At 39.7% G+C, this 26,630-nt stretch overlaps 1 protein-coding gene across 4 annotated transcripts in view; it reads left to right on the top strand.

Annotated features, from left to right (window-relative positions):
- CACNB4 (calcium voltage-gated channel auxiliary subunit beta 4) overlaps positions 1–26,630 on the top strand; it is a 78,420-nt gene that overhangs the window by 29,382 nt on the left and 22,408 nt on the right. For 3 of the 4 annotated variants that reach the window (XR_014490957.1, XR_014490958.1, XM_083350479.1), the window contains 7 exons: positions 10,791–10,910; positions 15,569–15,691; positions 20,148–20,278; positions 21,995–22,071; positions 23,539–23,558; positions 23,648–23,728; positions 25,999–26,057. Coding sequence is in view for 2 of the 4 variants with exons in the window: in XM_083350479.1 (XP_083206605.1) it covers positions 10,791–10,910; positions 15,569–15,691; positions 20,148–20,278; positions 21,995–22,071; positions 23,539–23,558; positions 23,648–23,728; positions 25,999–26,057 (611 nt within the window). In the remaining 2 variants the exon portion in view is untranslated. Of the gene's footprint in view, positions 1–10,790; positions 10,911–15,568; positions 15,692–20,147; positions 20,279–21,994; positions 22,085–23,538; positions 23,559–23,647; positions 23,729–25,998; positions 26,058–26,630 lie in introns of all 4 variants that reach the window. The other variant, XM_083350480.1, reaches the window with a different exon arrangement.

Here is a 26,630-nt window from a genome sequence, read left to right as displayed (position 1 = left end):
CAGTTGGAAAGGGAAGAGTCAGAGGGGCGTCGAAGGCAAACACGCGTGCAGGCTCTGATTGGTGACTTCTCGCGCAGGAGCCAAGTAGGCCGCGGGGCTTTTTGTCAAGGAAACACCTGTTTACAGTTGTTGCGTCCTTCTCTGCTTCCACCGCAACCACCACCTTTTCTCTCCCCTTAGAAGACTTGCACGTTTTTGCTGTCCACGTCTAGTTCCAGGCAGGCGAAGAGTCATGCCTGTACGCTGGAAGGTGAGAGGGCGCTGCCGTCGTGTCCTCGGTGAGAGGCTCTCCCCTCTTTTCTTAAGAAGCTTTAAGCTCTAGACAAATGCTCGGTTTCCATTCTTTATCTCTCCTCTCCTCTCCTCCCCCCGCGCATACTTGGTATTGGCCGTTGTATTATGGTCGTTTCAAGAGAAGCGCCCATTGTTGCCGCTTCGGGGGTTTGTTCTGTCTTCATCAGGAAATAATTTGGGTCGGCAGCTGCTGGTTGTCTCGCAAACCCTCGCAGGACTTCCCTGCCGCCTCCCGTCTGCCGCCTTCCCTCTTGAGGCAGCATCCCCGAGGACTCCTTAGGAGCCAGGGAGCGATGCTGCCTCAAGAGGGAAGAGCGTCGGAGCAGCCGGGGAGTGCGCACGTGCGCAGGACTGCCCTGCCGGCTCCCGCCAGCCTGCCCTGCGATTTTCCGGCTTATAAGACTGAAAATCATCTCAAAAGCTGGGGGGGTCGTCTTATACGCCCAGTCGTCTTATACGCCGGAAAATACGGTACCTCCTGGAGAAATTCAGAAAAATCATTGAACTAATTTCTCTAGCTGCAGATTTGGTTTATTTCTGCCCGACTTATTTTAGTAGGTTAGCCAGTTGGTGGTCCTGAGTGTTTCTTTACTTTTTTGCTGGATAGAGCCAAACAGTTATTGGAAGATGCACCCCACTTTCAGCAAAAAAGTGAAGAATGTAATCTAAAAACAGACACTGAAGATTTTTAGGACCTCTCTTTATATGTGAATAGGGAAGTTAGCCTGGTTTTAATTTAAAAGTGTTTAAGTTAGTTGAGAATTTTAGTTCTAACATCTGGAGGACTCACCAAAACTGGGAGAAGGAACAGTCTGGGATATACTTTAAGGATGTCTACATAATTAAGTTGCCTGGCTTTCAAATGATTAGAAAATCACATCAGTTATTTTCTTTTGGAGGTTCCTAATCTGAAATCCATTACATCTTTTTTTTTAAGTTCCCAGTTTCTTCTTATTTATTTATTTATTTATTTTATTAGATTTATATACCGCCCTTTCCCGAAGGACTCAGGGTGGTTTACAGGGTATTTAAAACAACCAGTACAAAAGTTAAAAACAAATTAAAAAAAGATTAAATTATCCCTAAAATTAAAAAAACCCAGTTAAAAATTCTTGCCATGCTCTCAAATTTTGAGGTCCCCCCCCCCAATCTTTTCCATTGTTCAATAACAATACATTTTGTTGGAATGATGAGTTAAAATGTATGTTATTCTCTCAGTGGTTGTTCGTTTTCTCCTTGCAGAAAGCAGTTCTCCCCCCCCCCCTTTTCTTATTCTGCTTTGCTAGCTATGTGCAGCTTTTTTGTAGATCCCTAGTTCGTCATAGAAGTACAGGAAACAAAAATTGTAAAGGGCATTTGAGGATTTCTTACTGTTCTATCAAAACAAAAGTTTGTTTTTCCTTTGCTTCTTGTTTCTAAATGGCAGATTTCTTCTGGGAAACCAGATAATTAATTTATAAAACGTTGGTATTCACAGTCCATTGCCATATTTCTATGAAATTAGTTTTCTGTGAGCTACGAATGTAAATTTCAGAATGTTTAGTAAGTAATATGGGCAAAAAAAGATTTGATGCTGCTTGGTGGATATGTGTTTTGTCATGAATTTAATTTGTTGCATCATCATTGCCTGTTAATGCAGCCATATTTTTTACTTTGAGAAAGGATTAGTAAATTTCAGGATTTGACTTCTAAGGAGAGATTATTCTGTGCGTAAGGTTACCCAAAAGTAATTTTTAATTCCCAGCTTGGCATACTTGTAATATATAAATGGCATAAGTCAGTTTTGTTATGCACTTTACACATTTAGGCTTATGCAAATTGAAATGTGAAGTAAACCTGGAAAAAATGCATCGGTCATTAAGAGATGGTGTGAAGAAGATAAAGAAGAGGAAATGGAGTTTACTCCTTGATAGACCTGAAATGGAATTATTAAGCAGCATAGAGTATTTTTTTCTGAAATAGCTCCAAATCATTTCCAAATAGTGAATTATGACACTAATAGTAATTTGATCATTATTTGTAGGATGTCCTAAATACACAAAATAAGAGTGTTTGACTGAACTAGAGCTGGTTGACAGTTTCATAAATTGCAAGCCATAAGTAATATCAATTGTTGGATCATAATTGTTCTATAATACTTTGTATAAGTATAATACTTTGTATGCTGTGTGTGCATTGTGTGTTGCAATGTTATCATTGTCTCTTATTATTCATTGATGTTATAGTGCAATTAGATCTATATAAAGCTTTCTATCAATGAGCGAGTGGTAGGACAGATCAAGGGACTTGCCAACAAAACCTTTTAGAACTTCTTACTGCTTATAGTATGCAGTATGAAAAACACACAGACACATATTACATAAAACCCTAAACCATGGTTTACTCTGAGACTGGGTTTGCAAAACATAATAAGCTAGAAACAGATTGTACTATGTTAGCCTCAGGGGCTGCCACAAAGAAGAGGGAGTCAAGCTATTCTCCAAAGCCTCTGAAGGCAGGATAAGAAGCAATGGATGAAAACTAACCAAAGAGAGAAGCAACCTAGAACTAAGGAGACGTTTCCTGACAGTTCGAACAGTTAATCAGTGGAACAACCTGCCTCCAACACTGGAACTTTTTAAGAAGAGACTGGACAACCATTTGTCTGAAATGGTATAGGTTCTCCTCCCTGAGCAACTTTATTATTATTAGGGTTAGGGTTATGACGAGGTGCATGACGAGGTTTTATATGTGCATGATGAGGTTTTATATGTTGATTTATCAGAGTTACTATTTTTATAGTTCGTTTATGTACTTTGTTGAGATAAAATTCAGATGACTGAAACAACTAGGGTGAAGGAATAAGTACTTTGAAGTAGTGTTGGCCCAGAAGGGAGAAACTTTATCGGAAATGGCTGTAGACGGGTTTATATAATCTCAACTATGTGAGGATAAAAATTTTGAGAGATTAAAGAATGGGTAGGCGTGTGCGCATGCACACATATGCACAGAACAGCAATCCAATTAGACTGCCCAGTGAAAGACTGGTTTAGATAAAAGGATGATAGAAACTGTAACTGGATCAAACAGCAATGCTGAATACGTTGCTTTGAGTTTTGCAGTGATTTCTTGAATGGTGTAATTGCCGTAGATCCTGAAGTCAGGTCCTGCGTATTTCCAGATCTGATGGATCAGGATGAGTTATTTTTTCCCCAATTTTAAATCCTTTCGAAGGAGTGGCAGTGCACTTACTGCCAGAGTGGCAGATAACACTGAAGTGACAAGAAATGGTTACCACTTCTGAGTTTATCTCAGCACAGCTGAATATCCTTGACCTTCTAGAAGAGTAGGAGACCTGTCTTTGAAGTATTTATCAGCCTAAGGCTTGTTTGGGGTGAGAAACTTGTATGTTTTCCTACTTGTGCCTGAGGACAGATAGGGAAGGGAATAGTTGCAGAACCTAAGTAGAGGAGATACTTGGCTAGGTTGTCATAATACTGATTTTCTGCATGGGTGTAGATCTGGGGAAAGGCAATCTTTTTGCATGTGTGGATGATGTAACCAGACAAGTGGGATTTTCAAAAATTAAATACGTATATTCAGTTTGTCAGATGTTTAACTTAATTCAATTCTGATTATTTTTTCAGGCACACAGTATGATTCAGCCAAGTTTTGATGATATGTTTTGGGGAACCCTTATGGGGAATTCGGAAAAGGGGCTAAAGCTGAAATGGGTAACTATGGCCTCTTTGCAACCTGTGGGCTTCAACTCCCAGGTTTCCTGAGCTAGCATGGAGTTGTTGGTTCACAGGTTGTAAAGGGGCCATAGTTGCTCCCCCCGCCCCCAGCTAAAGACTGCACGTAACCCAGAAACCTCAACTCACTCAACTGCAGTATAGGTGATAAGTCTGGTCTTATGCTTTGAATTCCGCTAGATAGTTTTTATCTTCATACAGCAACATGAAATATAATCTTATGCAATTCAATGAGAAAGACAGATGCCACATCTGAATGTTTTGAAGCCACTGAGCTGGACAAATGCAATAATTTAAAATATATGGTAGAAATGTCAATTTTGAGAAGAATATCTATTTTATCTTTTCTTTTAAAAAAATCAGATATAAATATGCGCACATCCAGTAGTAGTGTAGGAAAATAATTTTGATATTTTTAAGTGAACACACCCTAAGGGGAGAGTACAGGTAGGCTGCTATCTGTGCAAGTTTGCATAATACGATGTTTGATTTAGTGCAATTTGTAAATTGATAGCAGCTCATGTTTAATGTGATCCAAAATTCAATTAATGAGAGGCTAGCCCATGTTTAGTTGCAGTTGGGATTTTATATGCTGCCAATCTTCATGGGTTCACAATGGAGAAAAAGAATATTTTGTCAGAGGGAAACAATGCAAGTTTTATTTTAAAAAAGGCTCATTACGTTATAGCAAACGCTTGATGTAACCGAATGACATGCATGTCATAGCAATGTTAAAAAGGATAAGATGTTGGAATGTCAAAATCTGCAGTAGATTTTCTTTTTATTAAGCTTTATATAGCTACTCTGTGACTAAGTTAACCATAAATTTAAATTATTTATAAGTACATTGGTTTGTGCTTAAATTGTAAGCCGCCCTGAGTCTTCGGAGAAGGGCGGGATATAAATGGGATTAAAATAAATAAATAAATAAATAAATAAATAAATAAATAAATGTTTGATTACACTTTTTCATTGCCTATTTCCGTCAAGCTGGTATCAATTAGCACATTTTCCATAGAACTATCTCTCAGAATAGGGCATATTCAAGTAATGCAACCATTTCATCGGATACACTAACTACACTAATTGAGGCTTACCTGTAATTACAAATGACCTGCTGTTAGAAATAAATTTGTTGTCTTTAATTGATTTTTTTTAAAAAAATGATTAGTGTATTTATATCAATGACAATTTAGTAGTGTTCTGTATACTCTCTTTAGGATGCTGCCAACATTCACACTCCACACTTGATGAAATTAAAATACTGATAAAACAACACTGATGATGATAGTGGGTTGAAATAATTCAGGCAGAATTTTAAAGACATCCTACATTTTTCTTGCATAAAGAACCTGATCAGAATAAAACTTCAGATACTTGGACTTGATAGGAGCCACACAGGGAGCTCCTGATCATTCCTAAAAGAAGCAAAAATACTTTTAGTAGTGTTGTGCTGGCTATGAAAATAAGAGCACAGAATGAAACTATGTTGTCTCATAGAGGGCTCTTTATCAGACAAAAAGCTGAATCACAGGCAATCTCATTTGACCCATAACTGGACTTGCAGCTCTGTAACTTTCTTTTATTGTATCTGTTGCATTAAGAATGACAAACTCTCTCTCTGTATATGTGTTGGGGTGTAATGATCTGGAAGTTATGGAACTCCCTATATGTTCTTGATACATTGTTGTGTACACAGCAGTAGCTAGGAACCAAGCCAGCACTCTCCTACTATATATCATATGTATTTATGAAGCCATTTTATTTAATATGTTCACGATGTAATTTTTCTTTTGGCTGCTAGTAAGAGTAGGTAGTTGGTAAAGTAGTTGGAATAGTCCTTGGCACTTTTATGGGCCTTTACTTTTTCCAAATGCTTTAAGACAGGTGTCTTCAAACATGGCCCTTTTATGACTTGTGGACTTCAACTCCCAGAATTCCTCAGCCAGTGGGCCTGTTTGAAGACCCCTGCTTTAAGGACATAAATTAATCAGCTGCTAACTTTGGAACCAGTTCGGGCCAAATTCTCAATTCGAGAGTTCTGTTAGACATGACCTCCATGTCAAAGCACTGTTCTGGTAATGCATAGTGATACCTTATTCTAACATTACTAAGACATCTTTAGTAAGATGATAAGTCAAGATTCAAGCTATAGAAGACAGAGATGAACTGTTTGATAAGCTGTAACTCAGATTTTAATCAACATCAGTCTGCTCCTTCTATGTACTACGTATGTTGTTATATTCATATTATTTGTTGTAAAATGTCCCTTTCACATGCTTAGCATTTGCTGGCTAAGATTATGACCTGTAATAAACAATAATGCTTGTTGTGTTACACGATGATAATATTATAATTGTATGTATAAAATGGCATTTGTTCCACATATATCCGATAAACCCTTAAATTACTGAGGAAAGTTAGAAAAATCTGACTGAACTGTAAGTTCAAACTGAATGGCAAATAGGGGAAGATTCTACTCATGACAATATTTGTGTCATCACTTTTGTGTGCTATTGTTGATAATCAGCAAGAGAAAGGTGGTTAGGCCAATCTCCCTCTTTTGTTTTTAAAGTTCTTCCATGAAACTTTGCAGCAGTGTAAATTAAACACCATTTTAAAGATAATTGAGAAGTGGAGAGAATGCTGGTGATGGTAATTTATTTACATACCACTATGAGTGGGGAAATAGCTATAGCTATATCCTCAAGAATTTGAAACTTGAAAGAGCCAGAATCAATCAGTGTAGAAGAGACTGAATTAGGGATTCCCTGTTTCTCTACAAAACAACAATAACTGAATTAGTCCCAGTGAATGGGGTTTATTTGTTTCAAAAATGTATGAGCTGCTCAACAACAGCACTCAGTAGTGATACTCCATGATAGAATAAAATCAATTCAAGTAAAAGAATAGCTAAATCAGCATCAGCTAAAATAGCAGATGAATATCAGAAATGGAAAAAAGCACTATAACATTAAAAATGCAGTAAGACCAATAAAAAAAACTTTGCTTGGTATGATAATGATAACAAAAGAGGTGCATTGTAGATTTATTTCTTGAAGCAGTCCTGGTGATTAAACTCCCCCCCCCACTTTGCATTCCTAAACAGACTTGAGAACGTTTGATAAATTAATTTATTCCAGAGAAATTAGGAAGCCATACTTGAAGAAGAAGCTAATAGCACCCTGCCCTCTGGTTAGTTAGTCTCCAGACTTGAATCCAGGTCTCTTTCTCCCACCTTTTCAAGTCAAACAGCCATATAGCTGCTTGATCCTGGTCTTGAAGGTTTTCTAGCATCTGTCTCATGGTTGTAAAATGGGTTTTAATGGTGTGAGAGAGATTCTTCCTTAGTAAGTTCAGCTCTGAAACCAAGGATTGTGTCATGGGCCTGGTATAAAAGTCTCTAGTGATTCACAAATTAATAAAATGTATCATGGTTTGCCATCATATAAATGCACTATATATCAAAATGAAAGTACTTTTTCAGCATTTTGGCCACTTATCTAGCCAATTGGTTTTCATTAACCAAAACAAACTTACTATGAATGCCTGTGCATAACAACATAAAATATTGAGCTGAATCATCTTGAAATTTCACAAGGAATTAAAAAGTATAGCAGTGTTGCTCTTTAGCTTGGCACGTGTCCCCTTCTCATAAGAGCGTTCAGTTCCTGAAAATGTAACTCAAAATTTTATGGAGAGGAAATTAAAGCATGCATTCTGTCACAGTGAAAATAAGCAATTATCGTTTGGTATTTTCCAATTGTAATTAAAGAGAAAGCATGGGGTTTTGAGTCAAGATTTAAACAAAATATCTCACCTTTCTCATTGATGGATAGGCACATACAGAACCACATAGATGAACCTGGCAAGGATATGAAGACCGTTAGCAAAACATGAGCTCTGCCTGGGAGGGGGGGGGAGAGACAGTTTGAGAAAGTTGCCCTGTCTTGACCTTCTTTGGTTGAGGAGACTACATAGCCTAAATAGGACGCAATTTGGAAGTAAACCTCTGTTTGAGCATATGCGAGAAATAGGCAGGGATAGCGACACCCGTCCTGTGGCACCATGCACAGTAGTTCTGTGGCAGTGAGGAGTGGAAGGAAAAGGTTGTGTTGTAGTTGACTCATCTGCTAGATCAGGGGTCCCCAACCCCTGGTCCGTGGACCAGTACGGGCTGTGGCATGCCAGGAACTGGTCCGCACAAAAAAGCAAAGCCCCATCCGTGGGATGCAGGCAGCACACAAAACAACGCACCGTCTGTGGAAAAATCTCTCTACGGAACTGGTCCCTGGTGCCCAAAAGGTTGGGGACCTCTCCACTAGATCAGTTGAAAATGAGCCCTGCTGTAGAAAATGTGAAGTGCGTGCAGTAATACAATTCCTGTGTGCGAAAAAACTTTCGGCAGCTGTGATTCATTGTGAACTATAATGTTTACAGTGAGTGAAGGTGTCGTATGTCAGTGGTGTCACATGTTTAAAGATGGACGAACTGATGTGCATGACGAGGCAAGAAGTGGCCGCCCATCTGTAGACAGCGATGAACTCGTGCAGGAAATTGACAAGGGTGGCTTCATTCCCAGGTGTAAGACGTTATGACAAGTGCCTCAGTTTGAATGGCGATTATGTCGAAAAGTAGTGTAATGTTGTAGTTTTCTAATGTGTATAATAAAAGTTCTGTATCTGCAAGTGTCTGTCATTGATAACCAAATGGAAGTTTATTTCCGAATTGGCCTCATAAAGTTCCAGTATTTCTTGGAGAGGACATTTCCTGATTTGGCCTATCTAGAATGACTGACAGGAGGAAAGTGGGCAGCTTAGCGCAGAACCTGGGACCATCTCTGCTGGGATACATCAAGGAAAAAGTGACAGACGAGAGAGTCTAGGACAGTGATGGCGAACCTTTTAGAGACCAAGTGCCCAAACCGCAACCCCAAACCCATTTATCGCAAAGTGCCAGGGCCGCATCAGCATTGTAGTGCCATCGGGGGGGGGGGCAGGGAGGCATCTCTGAGTGCCACCTCTGGCACGCAAAAACCAGGGGCGCAAAAATGGGCCACCGTGCTGCAAGGCGCAAAAATGGCTGCCACCACACCACTGGGTGCAGATACAAGGCGCCGCACCACACAAGAACAGGGCAGGGCTAGTGAGTATCACGCAGGCACTAGCCCCGCCCCATTTGCAGCACGTGTGTGCTTGTGGCCCTGGGCGCGCATGCACGCATGTAAAATGCTTCCCCCTCCCTTTACTTCCAGGCCACCAATCGACAGTGGTTGGTGACCTCTGCTCTACCACCTCTACTCGAGCTTGCTAGTCGGCCGCTTCGCCTCCTTTGTGCTGGGCGGGGCTTCTGCTCTGGGTGGCCTGATGGACTTGCTGCTGGTGGCGGTGGCGTGCGTGCGTGCCAACAGAGAAGGGCTCTGAGTGCCGCCTCTGGCATGCGTGCCATAGGTTCGCCACCACTGGTCTAGGATGGAGAACCCTGTGGAGGAGGCAGAACCTTCACATCAGCCCCAAATAGCAGAGCTGACTTGGCAGGCTGCAAGCACACATCCTTGTTCCTGCCACTCAGTTGGGGATGGCGTTCTACCTTTCTTCGCATCAGGAAGTAATGTTTTTCTCCTGGCCAGGTTTGCTAAGAGGCATTGCCACCACTGCTGCCTCCTGCCTCTGCCCTCCGTTCTCAAGAGGCCATCCTAAGTAATGGCTATGGGTTTCAAGGGGGCCCTGAGCAATGTCAGCCTGTCCTTGATTACTGTGTTGTTTCCCCTGACTGATGCAGGTGGAGGGAACCTACACACGCTTGTTAGCAATAGAGGAGGCTTGGATAAAGGGGAAGGTATCAGAGGAAAGAGAATGTTGTTTCTTAAGGCTGTATGGGCCAGATTAAGCCCCAAAGGCCCAGGAGTCCCAGTCCTTGCTTATAAAAAAAGGCAAGTTCATACGTCACAATACGTATTCTAACACTGATTGACTGACTGTATTTTACTTGTTGATGTGATTGTGGAATAACATGAAGTAATCGGAGGCCCAATTTAGATCGCAGTTCTAAGCTTATTTATTCGTTGGTAACATCGAATATTTGCATAAGATCAGGATGCTTGTCAAAAATGCGTACGCCGTTGTACAGTTTATCAAGAGAAGTGACTTTTGTTTAGTTGTGCTACGTTTTGATTTACTCCTGTAACCTTTCTATGGAGAATAATCTGTATTCTGTGGCTATCTGTCCTACAAGTTCTGAACTTTACTCAAGCAGACCCTAGATTAAACAAGAGGATCTGTTCCAGGAACTGTTGCTTAAGCTGATTTTTCACATATGTCAGATTGCTTGCCAAGTACGGGCATGAAAATAGTGGATGCTATTTTTGTGTCTCTTTGCGTAAAGTTGGAAGAACATAAATCATCACTTACAGAATCTGAACCCTGCCTGTGCTAGGTTGCCGCGCGCTGCGTCCATTACTTTTATAGAATACATGTAAAGTATTTAGAATACATAGAGAATTACATTTGAGCAAAAGCAGCAACGGTCGGGAAAAAAAAGGTATTTTCTGTGCTCGAGCTTATCTCAGAAGAAAAAGAAGAGAGGAAAGTGAATGTTAATGTGCTATTTGGTCAGAAAGAAGAAAAAAGGCCAGTGTCATAAATAAAAGATAACTTTGAAAGGGAGTTAAAAATAAATGCCTGGCCTTGGATAATTTTTCCTGCACATTTGGCTTCTTTATGTATTCTATCCATCATTTTGTTAATAATCTTCTCTTTGCAGGGATCAGCAGATTCATACACAAGCAGACCATCGGATTCTGATGTATCTCTGGAAGAGGACAGGGAAGCCATCCGCCAAGAGAGAGAACAGCAAGCAGCTATTCAGCTTGAAAGAGCAAAGGTATCCCCCCCACCCTCATTTCTTCCTCTTCTCTCCTTCCTTTTATTTATTTACTATTTTTTCCCCAACTTATCGATTTCAAGAGAGAGAGAGAAAAAAAAAATTATGCCGTGGGGAAATCCAGCCACAGGTTTAGTAATTTTCTGGAGTGGGTGGGTGGGTTATTTTTCAGCATTAAGTACCTTTTTAAATCAGAGCTTTTGTGATACTGTTGTCTATGTTTCCTCCATCTGTACGTATTTGTGAAAAGGTTTTATAACCAAAAGGCCCAGTGGTGGGATTCAAATATGTGAACAACCGGTTCTCTCTGTGTATGCCACTTCCGGAAGTCCATTCTGGGCAACAAAAAAGTAGCTAGCTTTTCTGCCGAAGTGGTGCGAACTGGCTGAATCCCACCACTGAAAAGGCACTTGGAACTTGCACTACCTTCTGTCTGCCTTGTAAGATAGATCAGGCCAAGAAATTAATGACATTTAGGTCTAAAACAACTTTTTGGGAACGGTTATATAGTAACAAAATCTTGCAAATCTGAATGTGTTTCCTTCTTTCTCCCTTTATCTTCATGTCAAGCAGGAAAGGGCTTGTCTGAGGTGTTTTCTCAAATTAATTTCTTGGAATAGACTCAAGTCAGGTTTATCTTGACTATCTGTTCCTCCTATGCTTCAAGGCCACCCCCTCTGTCTCTTATATCTTCTGTTATTTCACACCTTACCCTGAAGCCTTCTAACTTAATAATCTAGCCATAGTAATGTTGCTGAAATTGAGTAGAGGGTTTTTTGTTTGTTTTCCTCAGATATTTCATATTTAAAAATAAGAATTTTTAACTTCCCTAAAGATTAATTAAGTCACCAGAAGGTTTCTTACCCTATTTCTCTAACATTTGTGCAAAACTCTTTGCCCTCTTTACAGAATGTTCTTGGTATTGTTGTTAGATGTTCATGCATATATACAGACTTTCGTATGTAGGTGGTTACCTTGTAAAAGCCAAGATTTTTTTTTTAACTGACATGAGGTAAGCAGAGAGCAGATTGATGCATTGAAGCTTCACTAATTTGGGAAAAAGCTATATATAACTCACAAAGCACTTTCATTAGATTAGCCCAACTCTTTCTCAGATGATGGGCATTATTATTAAGCTTGAAATAGTGAGATAGAGCTTGGGGCCTAGAGGTTAAAACAACTGCCTAATTAATGTGCAATCAGCCCAGGTTCGAATCTCAGAAGGTTATGGCTGACTGATGAAAACAAATAAGTTTGAAATGCATATCAGTCTCCCTTTAATTCTTTGTTAGCAATCTAAAATTTACACAAATATGAGCTGTCACTGTTGTGACTACTGCCTGTGGATGGCCTTTGGTTAGGCCGAAACAGGAAATAAAGATTTGTCCCATGTTTGGGGCCTAGCAAGGTAATCTAAATAGTTAACAAGCATTTAACACACACACACACACACACACACACACACACACACACACACACACACACACAAATGCAAAAAATGAGAAAGCATTAGCTGAAACAAATATTAAGATGGAAAATGTTTAAAAGTACGTAGGCGCAAATAAGAGCACAGGGAAACATTTGAGTTGGGCAGCAATATATATATATATATATATATATATATATATATATATATATATATACACACACACACACACACACACACACACACACACACACGCAAAAAATGAGAAAGCATTAGCTGAAACAAATATTAAGATGGAAAATGTTTAAAAGTACGTAGCCGCAAATAAGAGCACAGGGAAACATTTGAGTTGGGCAGCTAAGAAAGAAAGGACTATTTTCAGTGAAAAATGGAAAATGTTTGGTGAATTGGATAGAATTAGATACCGTGAGTGGGTTTCTGTAAGTGACTGCTGATGGGAAAGCATTGCTCATCTATAAACTGATTGGAAGGAGGATATAAAAATGGTTTATCTCCTTTGAGTCAAGCTCAGTTCCTGGTGACTTTTAAAGTCATGTTCTGGGCAATGGTATAATTAAAGATTGCCACAGTCTTCTTCCAGAATATATACTGTATATGTGTAACTGTAATCCATATTCACTTATCTTTGTGTCATCTTCAGCCCAGCAGACATGCTTGCAAATAAAGTACTGATTAGCAGCTGTCCATCAGTTCCAATGTCTAAAGAAAGTTATGGCGCCATTTTGGAAATAAAGATTATGCTGGCCCTTTTTTCTCCCCAATTCAGTTCAAGCCAGTTTCCGATTTTCAATGCTAATCAGCCAGCCCACCAAAATGTCTGTGGATATGTTGGTAGCATATTTTGTCATCATGTTGGGGAGGTCAGTTTTGAAATGCACAGCTACAGCAGAAACCAGGCAAGAGGTGACAAGAAAAACAGGTGTCCCAGCTGAAAGATAGTTGGAGCCCTTCAGACAGAGACGACAGTATTTATCCTGAGCTGTAAAATTTTATGGCGATGTGGAACTATTTATTCATTTGTTTTATTCTATTTTATACGGCTGCCCATCTTGCAATAGCAGCTCTTGATGGTTATAATAAAAAAACAAGCTGTTACAGAGTAAAGAGGGTAATTTGTTGAATTTGGAGCTGCAGTGAACTACTTGACTGATCAGGAGGATATTCATGCTTCCCAGTTGGGGTTTTTTCCCCTCACTGGATTCTGTAACAATGCCATCGTAGCATCTTTTCAGACGGACAGATGCTCTAATAGATTGGCATTTGTCAGATACTAAAGTCCACCGGACGCGGTGGCTCAGTGGGTTAGGACGCTGAGCTTGTCGATCAGAAGATCGGCAGTTTGGAGGATCGAATCCCGAGTGCCGCATAGCAGAGTGAGCGCCTGTTACTCGTCCCAGCTTCTGCCAACCTAGCAGTTCGAAAGCACGTAAAAATGCAAGTAGAAAAATAGGGACCACTCCGGTGGGAAGGTAACAGCATTCCATGCGCCTTTGGCGTCTAGTCATGCCGGCCACATGACCACGGAGACGTCCTCGGACAAGCGCTGGCTCTTCGGCTTTGAAACAGAGATGAGCACCGGCCCCTAGAGTTGGAAATGATTAGCACGCATGTGCGGGGGAACCTTTACCTTTACCTTAAAGTCCACCTAATTTTTTTTCCCCAGATTAATTCACAGAGGAATGAAGATGACTCTTTAATTTAAGTAGCAGATGAATTATATGAACCAGAACAGGCATAATCTGCTAGTAATTCTGATTGGGTAGCATTTTTCAGAACAAAACGAGAACCTCAGAACTAAACTGTTTGAAAAGTAACGTAAAAAGCAGAGAAGTCATCAAAAGAAGTCATCAGAGACCCAGCACATCTAAATCTATAATATTTACTGAGATATGTAAGGGAAACCCAAGTTCATCATATGCAAATGAAAAGTCACCAAATTGTGATTTTGCCATTTGCACTTCATTTTTCCAGTTATTCAGATTAATTCAGAGTGGAGGTTTGTATACATTATTATGCAACGAAAAAGACAAAATTGCAAAGATTTTCCCCCTCAATTCAAATGTTTAATATTTGTGTTTTTTTCCTCTGAGGATCACAGATACCAAATGTGTTTTGCCAAGAAATTTCATAGCTGGCGCCTATAGGAACTGCTTTTTCTTCATGTGTATATTTTTGATATTTTTAAATGGCACTTTCAAAAGATAGCATCAGCTAGAACAGTAACAATAGCATCAACCATCTTAGTAACAAAAGAAAAGGAAACGGATTTATGAGTGATTTAGTAGCTTATTTCGTGATGAAATGTAGCAAGTTTAGCAATCACTGAAGATTTGCTGGATTCAGAAATTATTGTAATTTAATGTTGTAATTATTGTAAGTTGATGATGAAGTGTCACTCATTCTGCTGCAATTAGTGATTCTCTACCATCTTTCCATGGTTCAGTTCCTCATTTCCTCCTGCTGACTGCTTAAATAGGGCACTCTGCAACACCTCTTTTTATACAGTCAGCAAAAAAAAAAAAAAAAAAGAAGCAGCAACAGGAGAAATGGACTGATTGTAAATAAGCTATTGTGTCATCTGGATCCTGTATAAATTTCTGTAAATCATACAAGTTGATTGCAAATAAATAACATAATCTCTGAAACTATGGCTGGGTTCACAGATCATGTTAATCTAGAGTGCGGCATGTTTGCTTTTACCTTAGCGTGATATGCGAAGCGGCTCATTATAGCTTGAGCATCATGTTTTTTTAAAAAAAAAAACATCCCAGCTTATTTTGTGTGAATTCAGCCAGGTAGGGTTTGTTAAAGAAGAGAATAATCAATGTAAACCTGTATTTGAGGCCTATCTAATTGTCATGTAGTGTTTAATGATCAGTTGAATGATCCTTGTGCATAATAGTATACATTTGGTCCTTAAAAAAAAGAGTATAATACAGAAGAAATCAAACCTTCAGAACTAACTATACTGTAGTTATAAAAATGGTCATGTCTTACGTTGCCATTCTGTGGCTGAATTTTAGAGCATGAACAAAGATTGACTGGCCGTTGCCCTTTCAGTATATTTCTGACGTGGTTATGAGCTGCTGATTTTCCCCCCATTCATTTCAGTTCTTTTATTCAGCGTTAATCAAGTCATTTTAGTATTTTTTTTCATTTTATCCAATTCCTTATCTCCCTTTCCCCCTTACTTAGTATATTTCTTTCCTAGTCCAAGCCTGTAGCATTTGCTGTAAAGACTAATGTGAGCTACTGTGGAGCGCTAGATGAGGATGTTCCCGTACCGAGCACTGCCATTTCTTTTGATGCCAAGGATTTCCTACACATTAAAGAGGTAAATCATATAACCAAATACTCATTTTTCCCCCAGGAGCTTGAATCTAAACAAGTTTGACTGTGCAAAGTACAAAATGAAGTGGAAAAGCAGCCAGTTTTACCCAGCATGGCACTCGTTTAGAAAAGACTGGCCCAAACTTCTTGTTCTCAAGAAGTGTTGAGCCTCAATCTCTCTTAATTTTCAGCACCATGGCCTTTTAGTCATACATGCCTGGAATTCTGGGAATTGGAGCCAATCTACCTCAGGATGGCATTGCTTTGGTAGAGGCTGGATGAAAGACTGCTATTAGGAGCCGCTTATCTTGAGTAACATTGCAAACAGCTTAGAGGTTGTAATACTTGAGAACTTGACATTTGAAGCCAGAAAAGCCTCAGTAAAACCAAGTGGGGTTTGATCTCATTCATTATTCCTCGAACAACACACAACGAAACACAAGCTATTTCACTACTGGATTTCTTTAGTGAACAGTTAAGAGTGTTTGGGACACCATGAGGAGCAAATGATTTTATTTGTGCCTTGCTTATAAAAATACTACCTTTGCATTTCATATTTTTAGAAGACATTGGGTCGTAAAGGTAGCATATGAATTGGTGCCTCAGTGCCATTTGTCTCTTAATAGTCAGCTAGTCCCAATAATAAATAAATAGTACCAGAACATTTATTATGCAAGTGCTTTAGTTATTTTTGCTACTTCCATTTTGTTTGTGAGAAGAGATCCTTCTCTTCTATCCTTACTAGGTAGAAAGGATTCCATCTCCTGCTAAGCTTTTCTCATTATTCCATGCAAGACTAATTTTACAATTACAAATCTATATCGCTGCAACGTTACCAAATTAATTATTATTCAGGAGTACCATTAAGCTGAATGGTAGTTATGGTAAAACAGGATGTACAGAATCTTGACCTTAATTGCCAATTTTCAGATTCAATCTTGAGATGAAACTGGGTGTGCCTTACTTTGTTCGGTGGAGAAATCTGGAACGAAAAAAATACTCAGGGCAAAATCTATTTCCAAAGCGGAGCTGTGTAAGTTAGTTTTCTGTGGGAAAAAAAGGATGTGTTCTCAATATTTTTTTTATGGAACTAACTTTCAAATGAGGATCAGGAGGATTAGGTTACGATGGCAACTTTATGTTAATTTCTAATTATTATGGACAAAGAGCATTTATTGCAAATAACCCGAGGAATCCTGCTATTGGGATGATAGGTAAATAAGGTACACACTTTAAGAGAGCCTCTGCCCCTATGCTGGTTCTTGGCAGTATTTAAGTGGACTCTTATTGTTGAAACACAGTGCTTTATGGTACATATCATTGTTTTTAATAAGACATAAATTATACTCTGCTTGGTGTTTGACATGGAGCTTCGAAATTATGCATTAGAACAATGTGCAATTATATCACATACTCAGCCCCCCTCCCTTCCTCTAAACAAGATGATGGAAAAAGGATTTGATAAGTTTCTGCCATTGCTTAAACTAGCAGTTTCTGGAGGCTGTGTGTATTTTGGATCATAAGTCCTTAGGGACCAGACACCCTTAACTGTCTAGTTCAGACATCAAGCAAAGTCACTTTGGTAGCAAGCTGAAATGTCAGCAAGAATGGATAACTGCATATTGAAGATGTCTCGTTCATCATCCATTAGATAATATATTATGTACTTTTAAAAAAGCCTTAAGTGGCAACAGTTATTGCAGTGCATAAACCTCTTATGTTCAGTTACCAATAAAAAGACGATATATTTCTAATGTGTACACTGCATTGTGTATCTATATTTGTTTTTATGGATTTTTTGGGGGTTATATACACTGCCCAGAGTCCATTAGAGTTGGGTGGCTAATATATTTGAAGGAATGACAGAATGAATACATGCCTTGAAGAACGTATGGAAAGTGTTTTTTTAATGAAATAAACACTGGTATTCATATAACATCTAATTAAATCAACTTTGTGAATAGAACAGACTTTTTAAAAAAGCAGTCTACCAGTCTGGTAGTCCACTTCCCAGTTCCCCCAAACATCCTCATAAACCCTCACCCTATTAGTTAATAAATGTATGAAGTGTTTATAATATAACAGTTCTTGATCTGTGGTGAATCCCACAGGACTCTCGCTTTGCTTTTCTCTTCCTTAGTTACCATATTTTTTGGCGTATAAGACGACTGGGCCTATAAGACGACCCCCTACTTTTCCTGTTAAATTATAGGGTTTGGGCTATACTCGCCGTATAAGACTACCCCACTGCATACAAAGTCTGCTTGGATTGGGTGGGTCAGCTCTCCCTCCCTGCCTGCCCAGCCCTCCCTGTCTCCAAGACGATCCGAGCGGTAGTACGCAATTTTTTTTAAAAAAATCCCATTTATATCCTGCCCTTCTCCGAAGACTCAGGTCAGCTTACAATATAAAGCACAAATCAATGTGCTTAGCAATGTACAAAGTACACTTCCGGCATCCAGAGCCTGCCTGCATTTCTTTAACCTCCACATGCTTCCGACTCTCGACAACTTCAGCGTTGTAAACCTTGCTGCTGTTAGTATCCTGGGTGACTCTTCTCCAAACCCCCTCTACCCCAACCCGGGTGAAAACGCTAACGTGCTCCCAGTGTGTGCCTATCCCTCTCCAACTGCCCCCCCCCCTCATCCGTATCTGGCTCCAGCGGGCTCGTCCACACGTCCCAGGGCTGCCCTCCAGCAGTCCCCGGCTCCGGTCCATCTGACACCGACGGAAAACAGCCGGCCCTTGCCTCCAGCGCGCAGGCTATAGCATGCAGTCCCGGCACAGGTCCGTCGGCAGGCAAGGGAATAGCTAGCATGTTTTGTAGTGCCCAGGCTCCCTGTACGGCAAGGCAGACTGGGCTGTCCTCCTGAGTGCCTGCGGGGTCCTCAGCAAAGCCCTGCGATGCAGGCGCGTGCAAACGCCGTGAAGCAGCTGGTCGTCGGGTTTGCAGAGCCAGGAACCGACGATCAGCTGATAGTCGGGCTTACTGATTACGGGTGACCTCCTCCCTTGTTTGTCGGAGCGCCGGGTCATGGAGCGAGCCATGTGCAGTGGGGGGGTGAGTAGGTGAAGCAGGGCTTGTTTTTGGAACGAGACCCCCTGCATAGTGTCGGGCCCGCAGGGCTCGACAACGGACAGCAATTTTGTGATTCCCTCCCCCTTCCTCCCCCCCCATCAATGAGCTGCCGAGGTTGGCTGCGTGTGTGTATGTGTGGAGGGGTGTTGCCTCTGGTTTTTCCTGTAACATCAGACAATAACACTGCCCCTAACCCTAACACCCAGCGTATAAGACGACCCCCGACTTTTGAGAAGATTTTCATGGGTTAAAAAGTCGTCTTATACGCCCGAAAATACGGTACCTCCTTATTGCCTTGATCTGCTCAATAGAGGCACAAAAAGCCTCTGGTTTGTATCTGCACATTCTTTTAGTGTGAATGTACTTTTACTAGTAGGGGAAATGGGAAAGGAAGATATGAAATTTTAGCAATGAGTTATTGGCAAATGGAGGGAAAAGAAACCTAGAGGAAAAACACTAAAATAGGATCATAATTTGGTTCTGCCATGAATGCATGCTTACATATTTTGGTAAAGTAAGGATCTGCAGAAAGTTCTGCTGTAGGTAGCATAACATCAACATAAAATACAACTCAAGAGGTTGGCAGCCTTTGAGGGCGAATGTGTCGTTTTGAGTGTGCCATGTCCCTTTCACCAAATGTCTGCCCTATTCATAAAATCCCATGGTGACCGTGACGGTTCATAAAGCACCCATATATTGTCCCCTGCAGATGGTTACGGCTATCCAACGCATTTATTTTTTAGGAAAGCTTGCAAGGTTTATGTGGGAACCACGTACATTCTTGTAAAATAAAAGGTTTCCAAGCTGGCACTTCATTTTGCAGAATATTGTCGTCTTCTCATTATTATTTTTTCTAAATAAAAGAATGTTTTTAAAAAGTCATTGGAGCAAGGAGCCTGGCTAACTTCATATGAGATATCCAAGGCAACACTGTCCACTTCTCAGGAGATAGTCTGCTGAAAGCACCAGTGTGAAACTAATTTTAGTTAAGGAGACTCACTTCATCTTTGAATTGAACAAGAGGGGTTCTTCCCTTAAAGTGATGGGGCCAGAACCAACACTAAATGTGATATGCTTTAAATTGTATTTAAAAAGTCCATGGTAGTATAATTACATAAACTTAAATGCATATTATAAGAGAGTTAATTTATTACTCCCTATATTATTTAATCGTTTCTCACATCTTCAAATTAAAGGTTACAGTTCAGCAGCAAAGCTACAGCTTTGATTTAAAATATTGTAGAGGTTATTCTATAGGAATCAATTATGTAGCTTTCAAGGAGGAATATAATAATAGGAAGAGAGAGCAGGACAAGGCATGCCAAGCTATGTGGAAAGAAGGGCAAAGGAAAGTCAGAAACAAACATTTCCTTTGTTACAGAAATATAACAATGACTGGTGGATAGGAAGATTAGTTAAAGAAGGTTGTGAAATTGGCTTCATCCCAAGCCCATTAAGGTTGGAGAATATTCGGATCCAGCAAGAACAGAAGAGAGGACGTTTTCACGGAGGGTAAGATAATATACTGTTTTTTTTTTATCAAAACTGCCTTTTTTAATATTAGCTGAATTCAGCTTTTCAGTGATTTTGCCCGGTCCTTGTAGCTCTCAAAATATGGCATTTGTTTTCTGACAGATGAGAAATTAATCAAACTGGGGCTAACAAAATTGGGACTTCAGGACTTTGTAAAGGGTTAGATCACTGATCCTGAACTTGTGCCGCCAGGATGGACTCGACTGATCTCAAAATTTCCAGCCAACATAGTGAATAATGTTGCCCTAGATGGGAATTCAGTCACATCTGGAACACACCAGCATTTAGTAGGCTAGTTTTGATAGTTTTGATTGTGCATGCAGTCGCTCTGCCTTTTTGGCATTGTATTTACATACCTACATATTCATCCTTAGATTCTATAATCTTTCATTGATTAAAGCTTAGAAGCATCCTAGAAATGAATAAAGTCCAGGTGCCGTCATCCATTCATGATTGATAAAAGATTTCAGTAGCCATATGACCTTGTTTATGGAGAGCTATCATCTGATTGAAGCATTGATAGAAGAATCATGCTATTTCAGAGCATCCTGAGTGATGAGCTGCCCAGACCAAGCTAGCTTAATTTTTTTTTATTTTTATTTTTAAATAACGGTAAGAGCACAAGTGATTTGAAATTGCCCATCAGTGGTATTCATCAGAAGATTATTGGCAACTAGTGGAAAGGTTGACTTCATTTCGGTTTAATCTGCCCTTTGAAATGTGTTTTTGTCAGTCTCTATATTTTCTGTTTGGCAGTTCATAACCCCTACATAACCCCTTTTTTGCTTCCAAGGTCTATCGTTTAAAAATAAATAAATATTGGTTATATATATATATCATAATTTTGAAAATAGGTATTCTGAGTGAATGGAGGATGTAACTACATAAAATATTTTTATTTCATGCTATTGGTTAAAAATAAAAGTTAAATTTATTAATTTTTTTCTGTAAGAAAATACATTATCAATCTGCCAGAGTTTAATGATTGTACTGCTTCTCCTTATAGGAAATACAAGATATTTAATTTCATTTCATTTTGCATACAGCCAATTATTTTAACTTGTCAGATATCACAGATAATATTAATGACAGGTGTAAGCTTTTTCCACCCCATGCTATTGACATTTCTTATAGTACAAGTGGTACAAATGATATTTATGACACTTAAGGAGCACAATTGGGACTGGCAGTTCAATTGATAAGTCATGTCAGTGAACTAGACGTGATATGAATGTGACTTGGTATTTGACTGATGGCTTCTCTGTTGACTCTGATTGTCAGAAGCTAGTTGCGAAGCACACAAATAGTGATTGTCCTACCATGGGACACTGCAGTGGCCATAATGTCCACCACTTGCCAAGCACCTGAATCTGGGTCACCAGAACCAAATGACACGAATTACTTCCACCAACAAAATCAATTTTTTTATAGCCCTTCTAAGTGTAACTCTCCAAGGCCTCTTTGAACATAATGGCAGTTGTTTTAATGCCATAATCTCAAATCTCATGACCTTTCACTTAGTAAGTTCCACGTAATTGCGAATATAGATTTTTACCCAAGTCAACCTGAAATTAAGAACAGAAGGAAGTGCTGTAGGCCCATCTAACCTTCAGATACATGTAAATAGTACCAAAGTTCTGTTGTGCAACATTCTCACAGTGATCCAAACATTCAATGGGGTTCTTTATAATATAGGAAGTCAAGTGGGAATTCGTCTTCAAGCCTTGGAGAAATGGTGTCTGGCACGTTTCGAGCTACACCCACTACCACTGGTAAGCTTTCAAAGTTTTCGGAGGAAATAAATTCCAAATAATTTTGGTTTGGGAGGTCTTACCTATAGTTCTATTGTGAACCTGCCTTGCGCTGATGAGGGTCAGGTGTGTCTCTTAGAAGGACAACGCATCCATTTGGATTGGCTCTCAAAATAATTGTAAATAACAGTAGCTGTGAAGGATTTTCAAATAGATTCTGTTTGTCCCTCCCCAAATTAAAGATTTTATATAAAAATGTTCTGATTCTGAAAATCTCAGCTGTGATGTCTGCGTGCATGTTAAATGTGAGTCTGTTACCATCTTTGCACCTTGCTCAACATACTGTCTTTTTTAGTTGTTCGCCTTAGGTGGGGAACAAGGCAATAATTGAAAAGATAATAATAATAATAATAATAATAATAATAATAATAATAATAATAATAATAATAATAATAATAATAATAATAATAATGAAGGAGGAGGAGGAGAAGAAGAAGGAGGAGGAGGAGGAGGAAGAGGAGAAGGAGAAGAAGAAGTTGGAAGGGACCTTGGAGGTCATCTAGTCCAACCCCCTGCTCAGGCAGGAAACCCTATACCATTTCAGGCAAATGGCTGTCCAGTCTTTTCTTGAAAACCTCCAGTATTGGAGCATTCACCACCTCTGGAGGCAGGTTGTTCCACTGGTTAATTGTTCTAACTGTCTAATGTGTTCTTATTCTGTGGAAAGAGCGAGAGAAAGGGACCTGTGGTAACATGGAGCATCCATCAGTTTACTTTGTGTGGATGCCACCAATTGCACATGTCTTTCAAACATGTCAGTTACTGAGATTTTGGTCTCGGGGACGATGGTCCCTGATAAGCATCTGTTGTCAAAGGCTTTCAAGAGCAGGATGACTGAGGGGAGAGGGGAAAAGAACTATTCGGGCCTAAATGAACAAATGGTGCTTCATGTACCCCTCGATTTCTGTCTTGAATGGCTTCCCAGAGCACCCTGACATCACATCACTGAAATGTGGCACATTGGTGAATCGTAGTAGATAGTTTGGTAGGAAATAAAAGGAAATAGGTATGTTAAGCCTCTGAGAATTCCAGTTGCCTCCCTCCCGATGCCATTATTATATCCAACCCCAACCCCTTGAGCCTTGCTAAGTGATGAGGATAATAATCTAAAATGGCCGTTCTCAGCCACAAAAGTGCTGCCTGCTCCTAGTCGAAGTGGATATATATCAAAGGTGCAACTTACTTTCTGAAAAATTGATGGGAAGTGAGGAACAAGGCCGCTATCCTGAAGTGATAGTAGTCACATTCCTGTGGAAGGAAGGAGTAGCTGAAGACAGATACTGAAATCATTTCCCAAGCAGAGCAGCAAGACACCGGGGATTAAACTTAGATGTCTCCCCACACCAAGCTATTTTACAAATGAATTCATGTTTGTATGGCTGCTGTGCAATTAAACAAAACCGTCTTATTTTTTTTTTTATCTTTCAGCAAAACAAAAACAAAAAGTGGTAAGTATACAAACGAACTCTTCACACTAAAATTTTCTTAGTGTACTCTTGCAAACAGTTGGTGTTTACTGAACAATTTTCCCCCCCAGACAGAACATGTGCCTCCTTATGATGTCGTCCCATCCATGAGACCTGTTGTGCTAGTTGGCCCTTCTCTAAAAGGCTATGAAGTAAGTGCTGCTGTTAGGAATTGACATTCCAGACTTCTTTTAAACTATATCAAATCGTTTGACCACTTTGTGTGACCTGATTATAGCAACTAAAGGTTGTCTTACGTTTTTCCCCCCATCTGCTAACTATACAAATATATTTGAATTTAATGCTAATATTATCAAGCCAGCTGTGAAACTTGAGACACACACATCTGGAGTCGTTAGTTCGGGGAAAGCCACTTTAATGGTTTATTATTGGGTAAATCTGAATCAGATAATGTAGTCAGAGAGCCATGAAACGAATAAACCAAGATTTTTCACAGAAAAGGGAACTGTCTTGAGGAATAGATGGCTTTGTCAGAGCTGCAACATATTCCCTCCTTTCTTAAAAAACTAACTGTTAAGGAAGATACATACTTTTTCAGATAAAATGGACAGCAATATTTCATATGACTTTTTGTGTTAAAACAGAAACAAAACATATACATGACAGATGGTACATAAGAGGAAAGACATAGCTTTGCTCACTTGGAATTAACAAAAGATATTTCCCATGGTGCCTCCCAGGCCCCTGCTTTTACTATACTGTTTAATTTCTAGAGTGTTAGATTAATTTTAAACAAAAACATAAAAGGAGCTGGCTTGCTGCGGAGCATAGCACCAACCTCTATAATCATCTTTGTTTCCAGTGACTTTGCAATAGGTCCCGCAGGTGTTCTCAAGAAGAAAAAAGTGGTAGGAGACTACAGCTCCATACTTTGTTTACAGTGTGCCCATTTACCCAGGAAAAACAAAGGAAGTTGGAGGGTGATTGGAAATATCTAGGGCAGAGGTGGGGAACTATGGCCCCTTTATGACTTGTGGATTTCAACTCCCAGAATTCCTGAGCCAGCATGGCATTCTGGGAGTTGAAGTCCACAAGTCATAAAAGGGCGTTCGTTCCCCACCCTTGATTGAGGGCAGGGGTGCCAAACTGCCGGCCCGAGAGCCAGATGCGTCATGGTGAAACCATGCCCATCCTTTTGCCGGCAATGGGGAAAAAGGTCGCGATATGTTGCGACCTGTCACGTGACGTTTGACACTCCTGATCTGGTGGGGATGGAAGTGGTAATGTAGAGATACCCCACCTGTTCACTTTTGGATAAAGTGTTTTGTAATTGAACCTACCTACTGTGGCAGCTCTCTTCCCTTTCTTCCATGCAGAGTGGTCTGTTCTGGATCTACTGCTGAACCCTAATTTACATTCACAAGTCTGTTGGATATGTCTCCATGACTGATGCATCTCGCTACTTCTGCATAACTGTGTTAGTTACATTTATGTTTGCGTAGGGATGAGAGAAAGGGAGAGAGAGAAGTGAGTGTTAGAGAAGAAATAAACTTTGGTTAGGCTCACTACTAGCTCTGACCTCACCTACTCTGGTGAAGTGAGCACCTGAATATTTTCTCTACCTAAAGAAATGCATACTGGGATCACCTGTTCCTGGTTTATGGATATAAACTGGGATCGTGAAACATGGATTAAAGTCGGCCTGTTTGCTAAATCACAGTTAATATTAAATATGGCTTGGTTAAGCCCAGACATAGTAGCTGGGTTAATGCATAACACTAAGCCATGTGGTTTGTTTGATGACGGTTCAGTTGGGTGTGCAAATCCAGCCACGGTGGTGGTAGACTTGGTGCCTATATAGTTCAGTAGAAAAATAAAATGCTCTCAATTTCTTGGGGATTTGGAGAACAGAAAAATGCATCTTGCAAAAGGAACAAGATAAACTAGATGTCATTAAAGCTACTTCTCACCAAATTAAGTGGAGTTGATTATTCCTTCCATTTCTATCCTGCCCTTCTATCCTGAATATAGGAATATGGGTGTATTTAAGCACTTAGTTAAGTTAGATTTGGCTATTTTCCCCTTTCAACTCTATAGTTTAAATCTCGTTCACAGAACAACCTGTAGCATGAGCCAGCAAAGAAGAATCTGGAACTTCTTGCCAACATATTCTGGAAAGCCCAAAGAGTTGTGTATAAAAAGCAGACCAATTTGTGACATTTGTGTTCTTCTATTTGCAAGTGCTGAGACATGGCATAAAATTTCCAGGATCTATTGCAGAATATTTAGTTATTTCTGTCTAGCTAGAAAATGTCTGTTGAAGGAGAACTAACTCGCTAAAGGCACGACAATTAATGTATAGAATTTGAGCATCTGCGATGCCTCACTTTTCCACTTTTTTGTTTACTTCGGAATTTTTTTCTCTGTTATCTTATTACTGCAACCTTTTGATCTCTGCAAGGTGACAGACATGATGCAGAAAGCCCTGTTTGACTTCCTGAAGCACAGGTTCGATGGGAGGTGAGTAGTAATATTCTTTTTTCTCTTTGTGTTCGTAGTTCTCTGTAGATGGCTTCTAGATGGACATCTCAGTCAGTTGTTTTATTGTATTCTAACTGATTTCAGCTGGTGGATTGCAGGATTTCATAATGGCTGACATCATGACACTGCCATAGTGTCAGAGCATGGACAGTCTTATTGCACTGAGGTAATCCCGGAGTAAAGACAGTAAACAGTGGTCTCTATGAAATGATGGTTTATCTTACACTATCTACAATATCATACACCAGGAACAATATACACACACGTGTTAATACAGCAGGGTCCAACACACAGCAGTTACAGCAGGAAACAGAAGAAAGAGAACACAGCAGCAGAGCCTTCCTTTTTTATACAAAGGCTCTTAAAGGGATATAAACCCTGCTGAGTCATTCCCATCATTACATCATACATCTCACATTATACAAGCTGGTGAGCTGTTAAATTATTCCCTTGACACGTAGCATTATGTATATAGAAGCATACATGAATGAATCACATATGTCCATTTATTTATTTTATTTTTTATTTAAAGTGTTTTTATACCATTTCATT

Source organism: Vipera ursinii (genome assembly GCF_947247035.1).
Source record: "Vipera ursinii genome assembly, chromosome: 1".
NCBI lineage: Eukaryota > Metazoa > Chordata > Lepidosauria > Squamata > Viperidae > Vipera > Vipera ursinii.
Note: the sequence above shows the minus strand (reverse complement) of the source record. Positions and strands in the feature narration are given on the sequence as shown.